Here is an 18220-nt window from a genome sequence, read left to right as displayed (position 1 = left end):
CGATGCGGGGCAGGGGAGCGTTGAGTGAGTGAGTGAGTGAGTGAGAGAGAGAGGAAGAAAGAGAAGGGAAGTGAGAGAGGATCCCAGGCAGGCTCTGCACTGGTCAGCACAGAGCCTGATACAGGGCTTGAACTCACAAACCGGAACTGTGAGATCATGACCTGAACTGAAATCAAGAATCAGATGCTTAACAGACTGAAACACCCAGGCACCCCCAAAGTCAGATGTATTTTAAACAAGGTGCTTTTTGGTTCCACTGACCATGTTCCACATATCTTCTACTTGCTAAGGGACAAATTAGCCCTTTAAAACCACATAAGTCCTTTAACCTTAAACAAATGATCTACTTTCCCAGAATCTTTATTTCTCATTTTATAAAATGGGGAAGGTGAGCATAAAAAACATCCACAAGAGAGGGACTTCCAGTTATGGCTGCATGAAGAGTTTGGTGACTGCTCTCCACAAAAATAAAGTAAAACTAGGTAAAATTGTCTGAAACTATTTGGGCTATGGAAATTTGGCAGGCAAAAATTCAGAAGCACTTATTTTTAGGAAAACAGCTAGAGCTTTTAAGAACGGTTGATATCTACAGCATTCTTGCATGGAGGCCCCTACTGTGTGCCCCACCTCTCCCCAGTTCCTGTGGCAAGAATGAAAGTTTGGGAAACCAGCGGCCCTGCTGGTTTGTGGCAGCAAGTGAAAACATGTATTTGTCAACTTAAAGTGATGAACTTGATGGGAAACAGGGAAAACTCACATTATTTGCAAGTGTGAGATTGTGGTGCTAATTGGGATGCATGGGGGACCAGCCAGGTTTTTAACAGGCAGACCTTGGAATTGAGAATACCATAAAGGGATAAGTTCTCCATGTATCCCTGGTGAAACTATGCACATGTGCTGGGGACACCTGAAAGTGTCTAGCAGAAAGCAGGGGCCAAGGCAAACTTGAGAACTGGCCAAGGCTTGAATGTGCTCTTCCCATCCCACACACAGATTGAAGAGCAGGTTTGAAATGTGTGAGCATACCTTTGCCCAGATAACTAGCTGAAAACTAAGCTATGCAGATAAAGGGTAACCTCCTTAGGAAGCCATAGTGAAAAAAAAAAATAGGTAAGTATTAAAACCTGAGCAGAGACGTTGACACTGCAGGAGACATAGACCCCACTCTTTAAGGCCAGGGAAATTAAAAAATTCTGGGGGTGGCTGGCAGGCTCAGTCTTTAGAACATATGACTTGATTTCAGGGTTGTGATTTCAAGTCCCTTTTTGGATGTAGAGGTTACTTTAAACATAAAATCTTTCAAAAAATTCTGAAAAATAAATTCCAGAGTTGGTATATTTTTGATAATAAGTTATCTAAAATGTCTTGTTTTTAACAAAAATCCAGGAGACATGTCAAGAGACAGAAAAACGTGACCTATACTGAGAGAAAAGAGTGCAGTTAATAGAAAATACCTGAGTGGACTCAAATATTAGACTTAAAAGATAAAAACTCTAAAATGCTATTATAAACATGTTAAAAGAATAGAAGGAAACATTTTCAAATGATAGCAGAATATGATGATACCCGACAAATGGTGACTCTCAATAGAAGGAAATGGAATCTATAAAATAGTATTTTATTTTTTTAGTATTATAAATGGAAATGTTTTCATTTTTGAATTATTCATTGTTAATACGTGGAAATACTTGCTTATTAGCTCTAAATTATTTGTGTGTTCTTTAGGATTTTTTTAATATATAAGATCATGATATCTGTGACTAGAGAACACCTTAGTTCTTCCTTTCCTGGATGCCTTTCATTTCTTTTTCGTGCATAGTTGCCCAGGCCAGAATCTCTAGTACAATGGAGACAGCAGACAGCCTTGTCTTGTTCTTTATCTCAGGAAAAACCTTTCATCTTTCATCATTAAGTATAATGTTAGCTGTAGGTTTTTTAATAGATGTGCCATCTATCAAGTTAAGGAAGATTCCTTTTATTTATAGTTTTATGAGTATTTTTATCAAGAAGGGGTATTGGGTTTTGTCAAGTGCTTTTGTGTATCTGTTGTCTGTTGAGATGGTCATTAAAAAACCCCCTTCATTACATCTAAAACGGTGAGAGGAAAATTGCACTGTATCTAAACAGAACAATATTTTCAAAGGATCCATAGCTTCAAAAATAATGGATTTTAGAGGATGTTGGACCAACATCTTTACAGTGATGAGTGGGAAAAAAAAAACCACAAAAAGCCCCTAAACTATCAACCTAGAATTCTATATACAATCAACAATTGTCTCAGGAAAAAAGAAACAATGATATTATATCATGAATAAAACCTGAGAAAATGTTCATCAACTCATTTGAGCTGCAAGAAATTCTAAAAGATGTATTTTAGTTTGAAAAGCAATGAAACAAATGGAGACTTGTATATTCAAAAAGGAATGCAAACCATCAAAAATGCTATTGTGTCTGCCTTCTTGATCTAGGGGAGGAGGGTAGAATTCATAGGTATTAAAAATAAAAATTTATACAGAAAACCCCCCTTCATTTCAGTAATATGGTTCATTAAATGGATTTATTTTTTACATTTTGGATCACTTTTGCATTTCTGTGATAAATCCTACTTGGCCATGGTATATAATACTTTTAATGTGTACTGGTATAAGTTTGCTGATATTTTGTTGAAGATTTTTGCATCTGTTTTCATAAAAGACATTGGTCTGTAGTTTTTTCGTGATGTCTTTGTTTGGCTTTGGTATCTGACTCCATAGAACGAGTTAGGAAATGTTCCGTCATCCTCCAATTTGGAAGAATTTAAGGATTAGTATTAGTTCTTCTTTAGATGTATCACTAATTATGCCCTCTGTTCCTTGGCATTTCTTTGTTGGAAGTTTTTTGATTACTGATTTAATATTTTTACTTTTTATTCAGATTTTCTCTTCTTGAGTCAGTTTTATTATTTTTTTTTTGAGTTTGTATGCTTCTAGGAATTTGTCCATTTCATCTAGGTTGTTTAGTTGCCATAGTATTCTATAATTCCGTTTCTGCAAGGTTGGCAATGATGTCTATTTTTTTTTTAATGGTTATTTTTGAGAGAGAACGAGAGTGTGCATGCATTAGTAGGGGAGGGGCAAAGAGAGAGAGGGACAGAGAATCTGAAGTGGGTTCCATGCTGATAACAGACAGCCTAATGCAGGGCTCGAACTCAAGAATCTCGAGATCATGACTTGAGCCCAAGCCAGATGCTTAACTGACTGAGCCACCCAGGTACCCTGATATCTCTATTTTCATTCGTATTTTAGTAATTTGAGTGTTCTCTCTTTTTAATCTGCTGAAGGCTGGTTAATTTTGTTGATATTTCCAAAGAATGGACTTATGTTTTCTTTGTTTCTATTGTTTTTCTAGTCTATATTTCATTTACATTTGCTCTGATTTTTATTTTCTTCCTTCTCCTCGGCCTATATTTAGTTTTCTTCTCCTTTTGTAGTTCTGTAAGGTGGAAGGTTAGGTAGGTTATTGGTTTGAGATCTTTATTCTTTTTAATACAGTTATTTACAGTTATATTCCATAAATTGTGGGATGTTGGGAGCACATGGCTGGCTCAGTCGATAGAGCATGAACCTCTTCATCTCAGGGTTGTAAGTTCCAGTCCTATGCTGGGCCAGCTCTGCTGGTTCTTATTATGATATATATAGCATGCCAAGGACCATGTAGCCAGGTTGAGAGCAGAGAGAAAGAGAAAGCAGACTTGGGGCTCAGCCTTTATTAGGGTCCAGTTGTGGAGTGTCTAGGGTTTTGCTCATTCACTCTATTGGCTAATTTAAAGCAGAAAGGCAGGAATTAGGGCCTGAGGAAGGAGAAAATAGGGTCACTCATGTAGTCAGTTATTTAGGTTACCTGGGGTTTTCTGACAGAATTTCACAGATGGGGCAGCCTTTTTGCTTATGTGGTGGTTTTTCTAGTAGCTGTGTCATACAGCTGGCAATATGTTTATTCAAGATAAATGTTTTTTGAAATGGATATCATGGCGATCAAAAGCTTAATGTTAGACCCACTACAATAAAAAAATCTTACTGTCACCAAACTATGGAAAGAGCCCAAATGTCCACTGACTGATGAATGGATAAAGAAGATGTGGTATATATACACAATGGATTACTACTGAGCCATCAAAAAGAATGACATCTTGCCATTTGCAACAATGTATGGAGCTGGAGTATATTATGCTAAGTGAGATAAGTCAAAGGAAGACAAATATCATAGGATTTCACTCATGTGGAATTTAACAAACAAAACATGAACTTATGAGAAGGGGGAGAAGAGAGAGAAACGATAAAAGACTTAACTATAGAGAACAAACTGAGGGTTGATGGAACTTGGTGGGGGATGGACTAAATGGGTGATGGGCGTTAAGGAGGGCTCTTGTATTGAGCACTGGGTATTATATGTAAGTGATGAATCATTAAATTCTATTTCTGAAACCATATTACACTGTATGTTAACTGAATAGAATTTAAATACAAATTTGAAAAAAAAACCTTATAGTTAGACACTTAACCTACAAATATAAATACCATGGTTTCAATGATATATAAAAACTTTGTTTCTATATTTATGTACTTCCTGTCATATATTTTTATGTGTTTTGTGCCCAGCAACATAGATTTATAATTATTATCTTATATTTTTAATTTTTAATTTTTTTATTTTTGAGAGAGAGAGAGAGTATGAGTGAGTGAGGGGCAGATAGAGAGGGAGAGAGAGAGAGAGAGAGAGAGAGACACACACAGACACTACCCATGAGGGGCAGAAAGAGAGAGAATCCCGAAGTGAGGCTCGAGCTCATGAACCAGGAGATCGTGACCTGAGCCAAAGTGGAATGCTTACCCGACTGAGCCACCCAGACACCCTTGTAGTTTTCTTCTCAATCATGTACAAAATAAAAGGGGTACAAGTCCAAAATACATTAGTTATACATTTTATATTTACCTACATAAACACCTCTCTTTACTGTTTTTTTTTTTTTTTTAACGTTTATTCATTTTTGAGACAGAGACAGAGCATGAATGGGGGAAGGTCAGAGAGAGAGGGAGACACAGAATCTGAAACAGGCTCCAGGCTCTGAGCTGTCAGCACAGAGCCCGACGCAGGGCTCGAACTCAAGGACCGCGAGATCATGACCTGAGCCGAAGTCAGACGCCCAACCGACTGAGCCACCCAGGCGCCCCACTATTGTTTTTTATTTCTGCATGTGATTTCAAGCTGCTGGCTTATGCTCTTTCATTTAAGTCTGAAGAGCTCCCTCTAGCATTTCTTACACTCAGGTTTACTAGTGACATACTCCCTCAGTTTTTATTTATCTGGAAATATTTTTTTTTAATATATTTTTTTAAACATTTATTTTTGAGAGACAGAGAGAGACAAGAGAATGAGCAGGAAAGGGGCAGAGACAGAGGGAGACACAAAACCTGAAGCAGGCTCCAGGCTCTGAGCTGTCAGCACAGAGCCTGATGCGGGGCTCGAACCCATGAACTATCAGATCATGACCTGAGCTGAAGTCAGTTGCTGAGCCACCCAGGTGCCCATCTGGGAATATTTTAATTTCTCCATTATTTTTGAAGAATAGTTTTGCCAGATATACAGAGTTCTTGCTTAACAGTTTTTCTTTCAGCACTTTAAATATGTCATCCCATTGCCTTGTGGCAGAAAAGGTAGTGAGGATTCCTTGCACACTCTTTGGTCCACAGAGTTCTCTTTGCTGGTTCTACTGGCCAGAAAAATGGTTTTACTTTCAGAGTTTTAGGTGTCTACACAGCCCACATTGCAGCTCTGTGACTTAGGCTGTATTGGGACATGGCCAACAGAGAGAGAAAAGAAAAAAGGAAAGGAAAGAAAACCCAAAATGAAGGTTCTCACATTTTCTGTCTCACATTCTGTCCAGAAAGATGGTTTTATCTCTGTAGTTTAGTTGTGTCTTATGTACAATTCTACACAGGGGCCATCCTATTCCATGATGGGAGAAAAAAACAAAAAAACTCAGGAAACTCATTCCTATTACTGACTATTCTTTAAGTTTTGGCTCACTTCCCCAATCCATCTGTTACTAACATTTATTTATTTGTTTAATGTTTATTTTGAGAGCATGAGTTTGAGTTTAATGTTTATTGAGAGAGCATGGGGGAGGGGCAGAGAGAGGGGGAGAGAATTCCAAGCAGTCTCCGTGATATCAGTGCAGAGTTGGATTCAGGGCCCAGTCTCCCTAACTGTGATATCATGACCCAGCTGAAATCAAAAGTCAGATGCTTAACCATCTGAGCCATCCAGGCACCCAACCTTTTATTTATTTTTAATGTTTAAAAACTTTTTAAAAAGATTTTATTTTTAAGTAATCTCTATGCCTCCTGTGGGTTTCAAACTCACAACCCCAAGATCAAGAGTTGTGAGCTCTACTGACTGAGCCAGCCAGGTGCCCCTATTTACTAACCTTTTGGAGTCCTGAGTTAATTGCTTTTAGTATGTTATCCATAGGTTTTAGTTGTCATGAGTGGGAGTGAGAGACTGTAGTGGGCTTAACGTCATCTTTGCTGGTGATTCTTACACATATTTTTTATTTCTCAGTAGACCCTTGGAAAAAGAATGGTAGTTGTGAAGAGAAGGTAGTTATTTTCCCCAGGCTTAAGATTTAAATATAGTAGAGATTCTAGCTCAGGTGTCTACAACTTTTGCCTGCCCAGAGGCTTACCACTTTAGGTCATAGTAATGATAGGAATCATTTATATTCTATTTACTCTGTTCCAGATACTATTTCCAAAACTTTAAACTCCTTTAGTCCTCACAATAACTCTATCAGGTCAATACTATATTATCCCCATTTTATTTTATTTATCATTGTTATTATTTTTAATGTTTATTTTTGAGAGAGAATGAGAGCAGGGGAGGGGCAGAAGAGAGGGGGACAGAGGATCTGAAGTGGGCTCCATGCTGACAGCAGAGAGCCCAATGTGGGGCTCAGAATCATGAATGGTGAGATCATGACCTGAGATGAGGTCAGCCACCCAGGCAATCCCTATTATCCCCATTTTAAAGATAAATTGAGGTACAGAGAGAGTAAGTAATTTGTCCAAGGTTGCATAGATAATAAATGGTGGAGTCATGATTTAAACCCAGCATAAGACAAGTTAGAGCACATGTTCTGGTTAAAATTTTTACTTATGTGTTATGGAAATTATCATATACAAACCAAAGTAGAAAATACTGTAATGAACCTGCCCTCCACCATGTATCTTCAACGAGTTTTATTAGTTTTCAGTATTCTGCCTTTCTTGTTTTATTTTTCACTAACTTTTTTTTGTTTTTGGTAAGGTATCTGAAAGCAAATTCTAGATATCATTTTATTTATAAACACTAAAGTATATATCTAAAATGCATAATACTTTTATAAAATGTAACCACAGTATGAACATAACTACAATATAATCAAAGCTTAAAAAGTGAATAATAATTTTCTGATTTCTAATATCTTGTGTTCAGTTTTATCTGATTGTCTCAGAAGAACCTTCTTATAGTTGGTTCAGTTCAGGATCCCAATATGGTCCACACATTGTATTTATTGATACATACCTTAATTGTAAAAATTTTAATACTGGCAAACACACATTTTCTCTCTCTAGAGAGAAATCCCCCTGCTCTCACACCCACTCTTTTTACATAGAAGGTAATGTTAACACACATTCTTAACTCTCATACCCTCTTTAGGGCTGTCCCTAATGATGACTTTTCTAATAATGGCCACTTGTATTCAAGATGGTTTTCTGTTTTAAAAGTTAATTTTTTCTAATTAACAAAAAACTGTTCCTGTGCTTTTGAAGTATTTAGCACATATTATATGGTTCCTTTTTTATTTACAGATATTTTCCAATTTATCCCTGGATGAGCGTTGCCTTTCTGCCTCGTTGGTTTGCAAGTACTGGCGTGACCTTTGTTTAGATTTCCAGTTTTGGAAGCAGCTGGATCTTAGTAGTCGTCAGCAGGTATGGAATCCAATTCTAAGAAACACCTTGGCCTACTCAACAAATATCTTTATTTCTCTTCCGAAATCATTTCTTTCATGTTGGAGTTTTTCAAGATAGTTCGAATGACTGTAACTTATAATTCCATGCTTCAGTAATTTTTTTGTGTGAATTTATGTTATAGCTAGGTTCTTGTGGTGAAGAAGATATTTAATGTGGATTGGTAATTTTGGGTTGCTTCTTAATCCTTTTGTCTAAGTCCTCTTTGTCTTCTCCCTTTTTTCATTACGTTTAAAGAAAGTTATTAAGCTTTCCCCCCCTTTTTGTAGGAATTATATCATGAATTTTAGTTTAGTAGTAGAACATGATGGCATATGTTTATATAGTACTGCTGATATACCATGTACTGTTCTCTGGGCTTTACACATACTAAAGCATTTGAATCTTCTAACAACGTTTTGAGTTGATACTATTATTATCCCTTTTAATGTGTTATTATTATACTATTAATTATAGTATCTTTACACTGTTGTTATAGGTGAATAGTATAAGTATTTTGTTTTTAATTTTTTTTAATGTTTATTTATTTTTGAGACAGAGGGAGCATGAACGGGGGAGGGGCAGAGAGAGAGGGAGACACAGAATCGGAAGCATGCTCCAGGCTCTGGGCCATCAGCCCAGAGCCCGAAGCGGGGCTCGAACTCACGGACCGTGAGATTGTGACCTGAGCTGAAGTTGGATGCTCAACCGACTGAGCCACCCAGGCGCCCCTAAGTATTTTTTTTAAATTTTTTTGTTAAAGAATTTTAGTTTATTTTGAGTGAGAGAGTGAGAGAGAGTGTGTGTGTGTGAGAGAGAGAGAGAGATCGGGGGAGGGGCAGAGAGCGAGGAAGAGAGAGAATCCCAAGCAGGCTCTGCACTGTCAGTGCAGAGCTCAATGTGGGGCTCAATCCTATGAACCGTGAGATCATGACCTGAGCTGAAACAGAGTCTGACACTTAACTGACTGAGCCACCCAGGTGCCTCAGTAGTTTAAGCATTCTCACACTACTGTTACAGATGAATAAATAGAAGCAAAATGGGCTAAGATATCTTGTTTTTATTTTCCTTTTGATTAATTTTCTAATCTTCCCTATTGCCTGGCTGCCCAATGTGTTCATATGGTGGCATAAGTTAGGAAAAAAGGTAGAGTTAATAGTGCTTATTGCATACAATTTGTTGGACTTGTTGTTTTTTTCTTTTGGACTTGGACTTGATTGTTAGAACTTCTTTTGGGCTTGATTGTTAGAACTTGGCATTGAAATGCATACAAATATTCAATAAGAATAGGATTTTATGGGAGTACTGAACCTGTTCTAAATCCATGATACTGTTAGGTACTGGTGTGCTGCCACATGTTTAACAACTCCTTTCAAAAACAAATAGAAAGCTGTGATTTGTAATATTTGCTAGTTTTTGTGGTGCAAATGCTCCCACCATGGCCTATTTCAGGCTATGGATGTAATATCACTGAATGCGGTGATGTCCCTGATTTGGAAAGAGGTACACATTGCAGGCTCTTGTGAGTTGGTACAAGCCAACTACATGCAGCATACCACTAGTAGTTTACGTGGGAGGTGTGTGTGTGTATCACTCGTTCACTTTAAACAAAATAAGCAAATCCTGGACATTTATGTGTAAGTTTTCTTTTTGTTTTTCTGCCTCATTGGTTAGAAGCTGAAATAATTACAGAATTAGGCATTTCCCTGCCTGGGTCCGTGAAATTTGTGTCCAGGGAGAATAGTGAGTATTTAGTTATTGTGGCTGGTAGAGTGGAAAGAAGTAATGTGAAATAATCCATTGGCTCTTTAGTACTCTTGGATATCTGAGCTGTTTGTTACAAACTCAGGCTAAGAATAGCTTTACCATTCTATTGGTAGTTATGTCTGGAGATGAAAAAAGAAGAAAAGATAAAAGGAGAGCTATGTCCAGGTTTTAACTTTGAAGGTAACTGTCTGTATTTATGCTTTTTCCAGGGAGCATAAAGGTAGTTTCAGCCTTGTCTCTTACTTTTAGTGCTCCTCAGCACTGCAGTTCTTTACTTCTGTTCTAAATTTCGTCATGTGCATCTTCTCTGACCATTATTTGTACTCAAGGGACTTGAATAATATTAACCCTCTTTTTCTTTTTTATTTATGTTTACTTATTTTTTATTGAAGTATACTTTTACAGGTGTACAACATAGTGATTTGACAACTCTATACGTAATGCTGTGCTCATCCCAAGTGTAGCTGCCATCTCTCACTGTACAAGGCTATTACCACACCATTCACTATACTCCCTATGCTGTACCTTTCATCCCTGTGACTTATTCCATGATTGGGTATAGAATATGTACAGGTTGATTTTTTAAAAATTATGTTTAAAATTCAGACGGCCATGTGAGTTTTTTACCACATGAATTCTAAGGTTACTCATACTTAGCTTTGAGGTATTTTTTTTATATAAATTAAAACAAATTTTAACATTTTGTAATTTATTTTTTTGAGAGAGACAGAGTGCGAGCAGGGGAGGGGCAGAGAGGGAGGGAGACACAGAATCTGAAGCAGGTTCCAGTCTGAGCTGTCAACACAGAGCCTGATGTGGGGCCCGAACCCATGAACCCTGAGATTATGATCTGAGCTGAGTTGGACACTTAAAGCACCTCTAGCTTTGAGGGTTTTTTTGATAAAAGGTATTTGTTATGGACATTTGTATGTAATCTTGGATGTGTTCATAAACAAAATGATGTATTTTCTATATATGTATATATATGAGGTAGTATTCTGATAGAAGTAGTAAAGGGACACCTGTTTGGCTTGGTGTCCTACATCAGCTCACGTCATGATTCTACATCTGTGAGTTCGAGCCCTGTGTTAGGCTCTGTGCTGATACTCACAGCCTGGAGCCTTCTTCAGATTCTATGTCTACCTCTCTCTCTGCCCCTCCCTCACTCATGCTATGTCTCTCGTTGTGTCTCAAAAATAAATAAACGTTAATTTTTTTTTTTTTTTTTAAAGGGGCACCTGGGTGTCTCAGTTGGTTAAGTGGTGACTTCAGCTCAGGTCATGATCTCGCCATTCCCAAGTTCGAGTCCCACATCGGTCCCTATGATAACAGCTCAGAGCCTGGAGCCTGTTTCAGAGTCTGTCTTCCTCTCTCTCTGCCCTTTCCCCACTTGTACTCTGTGTGTCTCTTTCTCTCTCTTTCAAAAATAAATGTATATTAAAAAAATAAAAAATAAATTTTAAATAAAAAAGTAGTAAAACAATTAAAATTTATATTTTGTGGTAGGGATCATCTAATACTAGGTATAATAAATTACAATTCACATAATGTGATGACTGATACACACTGTTTGCTGGGTTAAAAATAGAAAACAAAGCAATTAAAATCTCAGTATAATTTTGTGTATTCAAACTTCTTCAAAGTTTAACTTTGAAAGTTAAAGTAACTTTCCTGATAAGGATAGATCTTAGGCTTTCAACGAAAATTAACACATATATTTTTGCTTGGTGTTTTTCCATACCACTTCTGACACGAGATGTGTGGAGTTTTTTTCATTCTAAAAAATTCTCTGATAACAACTGGGTATCTAACAATTCAGTGCAATTCTGACACCAACTCCTGGGGTTAATGCAGACCTCACCGATTATGGGCTTTAGTCCTATAGGACTGTCCCCTCTTCATACACCCCTCACGAGTCCTAGGAGTCACCAGTAGTTCTCACTGACCAGCTGTGACTTCAACAGTTCCCTCTAGTCTTTCCTCAGGTTTGATAATTTGCTAAAATGACTTACAGAACTCAGGAAAATACTTTTACTGGTTTATTGTAAAGGATACAACTCAGGACTGGCCAAATGGAAAAGATGCCTAGGACAAATTACGGGGGTGGAGAAGATGTGGAGCTTCCATAGAGTCTGTGGGCCTGTCACCCCCCTGGCTCCTTAAGGTGTTCGCCAACCTAGAAGCTCTTCAATTTTCATTGTTGAAAAGTTTTTCTAACCTAGTCTCTAGCTCCTGTACCCTCCCAGGAAGTCAGGGGTTGAGGCTGACAGTTACCACTTTCTAATCACATGGTTTTTCTGGTGACCAGACCTCATCGTAAAGGTATCATCTAGGGGCCCCCGTTTAAGTCATTTCATTAGTATAAACTCAAGTGTGGTCAAAAGGGGCTTGTTATGAATAACAAAGGACACTCCTATCAATCAGGAAATTCCAAGAGTTGTGGAGGCTCTGTTCTAGGAATTAGAAACAAAGACTAAGTATGCATTTTATACTATACCACAGTTCTTGTTATGCTTTAATATTCAATAAGAAGGTTTTCTTTTGATTGTGGTTTTCATGCTGTAATCTAATTATTACTTATTTATTGGGGGAAAACTTAATAAAAGAATAGAAAGTACGTTTCTACTTTTAGCAAAAGTTTAAACTTATTCCTTTTTTTTCCTCCTAGGTCACTGATGAATTATTGGAAAAAATTGCATCAAGAAGTCAGAATATAATTGAAATCAACATTTCTGATTGTCGCAGTATGTCTGATACAGGCGTATGTGTTCTAGCATTTAAGTGTCCTGGACTTCTTAGGTATACAGCCTACAGGTGTAAACAGCTTTCTGACACTTCTATTATTGCGGTTGCCTCTCATTGTCCTTTACTTCAGAAAGTTCATGTAGGCAACCAGGACAAACTTACTGATGAAGGACTCAAACAGGTAAATATTAGCATCTATAAAATGGTTTTACTCTGATTAACTCACAATGTTTGCTTGAAGCTACACTTTAACACATTATTATATGTTAAAAATAATGCTCAGAGACTAAAATAAGCCATCTTGTTTTTTGTACCCATGAGTGGTTGGTTCAGTAAAATTGATAAATAACTTTGGTGTGTTTTGTAGTGAGTGCCTGAACTTCTGGGACAAGCCATTTTATTTATTTTTTTGTTAGTTAAATTTTATACCAAATTTGGCTTTAGGTTCCAATAGTATGCATTTTGGGTTGGTATGAGGTTTTAAAAATTGACTTTTAATTCCCCTTTTACATTACTAGATGATATGCTTATGTGCTTTAAAATACATATTTTAAAGCATAAATGAAAGTCCAAATTAAGGAGTGTAGAATGAAGTAAAAGCTGCTCATTACCCATATTTGGAACAATAATTGGATTGAAATACTATATTTTATCTTTGACACACTTCCTTTGGAAATGCCATTTAAAATTTTTTTGTCTCAGAGTGGATTATTCATTCATGAGTATTGAATGGATTCTATGTGCCAGGCTCTAGATTTGTGAATATTGTGAATATTTAGTAATGTTCCCAGTTTTGTACTAGGTACTTACTGTATTTTAACATGTAACCCTTGAAATAACTTTGTGAAATAATTGGTATTAAACTCATTTTGTAAAGGGAGAAATTAAAGGTTAGAAAGATTAATTAACTCGCCTAATGTTTAGCAAGTGTGGAACTGGGGTTTAAAGCTTAGATTCTCCAAAATCTCTTCCATCTTTTGACTTTCCCACTCCAAAAGACTTTGAATAAGGGGGCCTGCTCTGTGAGGGCAGAGGCCCTGCACGTTTCCCACTCCAGCTACGGTTTTCTTGACAAACATTTTTGAAAGAAAGAGCTAATTAATAATTTCATTCAAGAACTTGTCAGGATTAAAGTTTAAATTTAGAAGTGGGGTGTAGTCCTGACACTTCCCAGTAAAAGCAGAATATTGGCAAAGTCCTAGATTTAAATCTGATCTGAAATGAACTTGGAAGAAGATTGCTAAATTTAAACATTACATATGAATTAATTGAAAGCTCAGTATTAGAAGGAATTTGGGGAGATTCTGTCTTAAGCAGTACTGGGTGTGTCAATCTAATTTATGTATTAAAAATGCTAAAATGTATAAGGGAGACTGTTCTGTCTGCAAAGGCAAATTGTGCAATAACACCGTTATTTGTTTTAGTATCTGTCCTGATCATTTCTGCTATATATATGATCACCCACTAGTGGAATGAAGTTCTTATATGTATTAGAACAAATTAATCTTTAACGGGAAATTATAAATTTTGTTGACGTGGCATGATTTTTTTTGTGATAGAAATCTGTTGGCAAATTATACTTTATAATGAGACATTTATAGAGGTCTGTGTATTTATAAAGTTGACTAAATCTGTTGTATTTTTAAACATGATATAATATGAATAGTTGAGCAGACTGTTAAGGGTGTTTGTGGTAAGAATAAGATCATAACTATGATTGAAATAGAGGGAAAATAAAAAGTCCTTTAAGGAACAAGAGTTAATATGCCAATCAAGTACCATGAATTTATCTAACCTCTACAACTTCTCTAGAATGTAAGATATCTTGGAACCTATAAATTTATGATTAGATGTTTGCTTCAGATTTTCATGGCTCTTTTTTAAATACATATATTTTTAATTTTTAGAAAGAGAGAGAGTGCACGGGAGTGGGGGAAAAGGGCAGAAGGAGAGAGAGAATCTTAAGCAGGCTCCATTCTCAGCCCAGAGCCTGGCAAAGGATCTCACAAATGGATCTCACAACCATGAGAGATCATGACCTGAGCTGGAATCAGAAGCTTAACCAACTGAGCCACCCAGGTGCCCCATAGGCAAATATTTTAAATCAATTTTTGGAAACATGCTCAAAGAGCTAGTGGAAAGTATGGACAAACAACTAAAAGTTTTAGAAACTAAAAGAATTCTAGAAAATGATGTATCGAAAAATTGAGATAGTAATAAAGATCTAGAAATTATCAAAAGGAACTAAATTGTAATTCTGGAGCTAAAAAGTACAATAACTGATACTAAAATATTTTCTAGAGGGATGCAGCATCAGATAGGGGTAGGCAGGAAAGAATGAGTGAACCTGGAGATGAAACAAAGTGAATTACTGTGTCTGAGAAGAAAAAGAAAAAAAGAATGAGGAAAAGTGAATAGAGTCTGAAGGGCCTGTGGGATATCACTAAGGAGAACAACATTTGCATTATGATTGTCCCAAAAGGAGAAGGGAGAGAGAAAGAGAAAGAATATTTGGAGAAATAATTACTAAAATGTACCAAATTTGATGTGAAAGACATGAATCTGTATATCCAAGAAACTCAGTGAACTCCAGGCAGATTAATTTCAAAGAAGCCTACAATGAGACACATGATAGTATGATTGTCAAAAGCCACAGACAAATAGAGAATCTTGAAAGCAGCAACAAGAGTAGTGTCTCTTAGCATACAAGGGATCTTTAATAAGATTAACAATTGATTTTTCATGCAAAACCTTGGAACCAGAAAGCAGTGTGCTGATGTAAGTTCTGAGAGAGAAAATATCAAACAATTTGATATTTGACAAAACTATTCTTTAAGTATGAAGTCAACATTAAGATATTCTCAGGTAAACAAAAAGTGAGGGAAGGGGCACCTGGTTGGCTCAGTCAGTGGAGTATGTGACTCTTAATCTTGGGGCTGTAGATTTGGGCCCTGAATTGGGTATTAGATATTACTTAAAAAAAAATCTTCAAAAAAAAAAAGGAATTCATCGTTAGTAAATCTGCTTTACACAAAATGCTAAAAAGAGCATGATAGCTATATAGGTAAATATAAAAGATAGTTTTACTTGACTTTTGGTTTGTAATTCCTCATTTTTTTCTATGTGATTGAAGAAAAGCAAATGTATAGAATGAAGATTATAAATCTATGTTCATGGGCACGTAATGTGTAAAGGTGTAATCTATGATAATGCTGTAAGTAGAAGGAGTAGAGACATAGCACCATCATGTATACTGTTGACACTATGTTGGTATTGTTCAGATTATGCTATTATAAGTTTATGATGTTAATTGTAGTCTCCATGGTAACCATTAAGAAAATAACTGAATATGTGTAGGAAAGTAATGGGAAGAGAATCAAATGGTATACTGCATAAAATCTATTAAATACAAAAAATGTGGTAATGGAGGAATTGAGGAACAAAAAACATTTAAGACCTACAGTAAGCAAATAGTTTCTAAATGGCAGAAGTAAATCCTTCCTTGCCAGTAGTTACTTTATTTATTTATTTTTTTAATTTTTAAAGTTTATTTTATTTTGAGAGAGAGCATGGGAGGGACAGAGAGCAGTGGGGAGAGAAAGAGTCCCACCACCAGCTCAGAACCTGATGGGCTTGAACACACAAACTGTGAGATCATGAACTAATCTGAAACCAAGAGTCAGACACTTCACCCACCGAGCCATCCAGGCGCCCCTATCAGTAGTTACTTTAAGTTAAATAGATTAATTGGAGCACCTGGCAGGCTCAGTCAGTAGGGCATGTGACTTTTTTTTTTTTTTAAGATGTTAAGTAATCTCTACACTAAATGTGGGGCTTGAATTCATAACCTCAAGATCAAGAGTCATATGCTCTTCCGACTGAGCCAGCCAGCTGCTCTAAGCAAGCAGTTCTTCGATTTTTTTTTTTTTAACGTTCATTTTTTTTTTAAGTTTATTTATTCTGAGAGACACAGACACAGTGCAAGCAGGGGAGGGACAGAGAGAGGGAGCAAGAGAGAGAATCCCAAGTAGACTCCACATCACCAGCTCAAAGCCTAATGTGGGGCTTAAGCTCATGAACTGTGAGATCACGACCTGAGCTGAAACCAAGAGTTAGACGCCTAACTGACTAAGCCACCCATGCAACCCAAATAAATGTTCATTTATTTTTGAGAGATAGAGAGTGAGAGCAGGGAAGGGACAGAGAGCAACAGAGGATCTGAAGCAGGCTATGTGCTGAAAGCAGCAAGTCCAATGCAGGGCTTGAACTCATGAACTGTGAGATCGTGGCCTGAGCCGAAGTCAGCTGCTTAACCAACTGAGCCACCCTGGTGCCCCTAAGCATGCAACTCTTGATCTCATAGTCATGAGTTCAAGCCCCACATTGGGTGTGGAGTCTACTTAAAAAAAAGTTAGATTATACTGTAAAAGACAAAGATTGGCAGAATGGATAAGAAGATAACTGTACCTATCATGTCTATAAGAGACTCATTTTTTGGTAGAGACAGAATGAAGTTGAAAGTAAAGGATGGAAAAAAGATACTCCATTCATTCCCACCAACAGAGTGAGAGGGTTATCCTTTCGCTGCATCTTTGCTCACATTTGTTGTTGCCTGTGTTGTTAATTTGAACCATTCTGACAGGTGGAAGGCGGTATCTTATTTTGGTTTTTATTTGTATTTTTCTGATGATGAGTGCTGTTGAGCATTTTTTCATGTGTCTGTTAGCCATTTGTATGTATTCTCTGGAAAGCTCATGGGGTGGGGGTTTCTCAGAAAGTTAAAACTAGAATTACTCCATGACCCAACAATTGCACTACTAAGTATTTATCCAAAGAATACAAAAATACTGGTTCAGAGGGGCATATGCACCCATGTTTATAGCAGCACTGTCAACAATAGCCAAATTATGGAAAGAACCTAAATGTCCATCAACTGATGGATACATGTGTGACACACATGTATGATGGAATATTACTCAGCCATCGTTTCATTCAAAACGAATGAAATCTTGTCATTTGCAACAATGTGGATGGAACTAGAGAGTATTATGCTAAGTGAAATAAGTCAGAGAAAGGCAAATACCACGTGATTTTGCTCAGATGTACAGTTTAAGAAACAAAACAGATGAGCATAGGGGAAAGAAGGAAAAATAAGATAGAAACAGAGAGGGAGGCAGATTATAAGAGACTTTATAGAGGAAAGGCTGAGGGTTGCTGGAGTAGAGGTGGGTGGAGGTATAGGCTGAATGGGTGATGGGCATTAAGGAGGACACTTGTTGGGATGAGCACTCAGTGTTACATGTAAGTGATGAATCCCTAAATTCTACTGATATCAATACTACACTATATGTTAACTAACTTGAATTTAAGTAAAAAAAAAAAAGATATTCTGTTCAAATGCTAATAGCCAAAGATGGTTGGAGTAGCTATATTATCATCAGAAAAAAATCAATTTTAAGTCAAACAAGTTTATAGTAGACACTGAAGCTCATTATATATTGATGAGTTTCAATTTCTCAGGAAGATAGAACATTTATAAGCATATATATACTTAATAACAGAGCTCCTAAATATAGGAAACAAAAGTGGAAAGGTTTGAAGGGAGAGATAGGTAATTCTCCATTAATAATTAGAAACTTTAATACTGCACTTCAGTGATGGCTACAACAGCCAGACCG

At 36.8% G+C, this 18220-nt stretch overlaps 1 protein-coding gene across 3 annotated transcripts in view; it reads left to right on the top strand.

Annotated features, from left to right (window-relative positions):
- Positions 1–18220, top strand: part of FBXL17 (F-box and leucine rich repeat protein 17) — a 493271-nt gene that overhangs the window by 10927 nt on the left and 464124 nt on the right. For all 3 annotated transcript variants that reach the window (XM_027036588.2, XM_027036580.2, XM_027036579.2), the window contains exons 2-3: positions 7890–8012; positions 12466–12723. In XM_027036588.2, coding sequence (XP_026892389.1) covers positions 7890–8012; positions 12466–12723 — 381 coding nt within the window. The remainder of the gene's footprint in view (positions 1–7889; positions 8013–12465; positions 12724–18220) is intronic.

The sequence above is a fragment of the Acinonyx jubatus genome, chromosome A1 (assembly GCF_027475565.1).
Source record: "Acinonyx jubatus isolate Ajub_Pintada_27869175 chromosome A1, VMU_Ajub_asm_v1.0, whole genome shotgun sequence".
Classification (NCBI taxonomy): Eukaryota; Metazoa; Chordata; class Mammalia; order Carnivora; family Felidae; genus Acinonyx; species Acinonyx jubatus.
The sequence above is the reverse complement of the archived record's forward strand: the minus strand, read 5'-3'. Positions and strand labels throughout refer to the sequence as shown.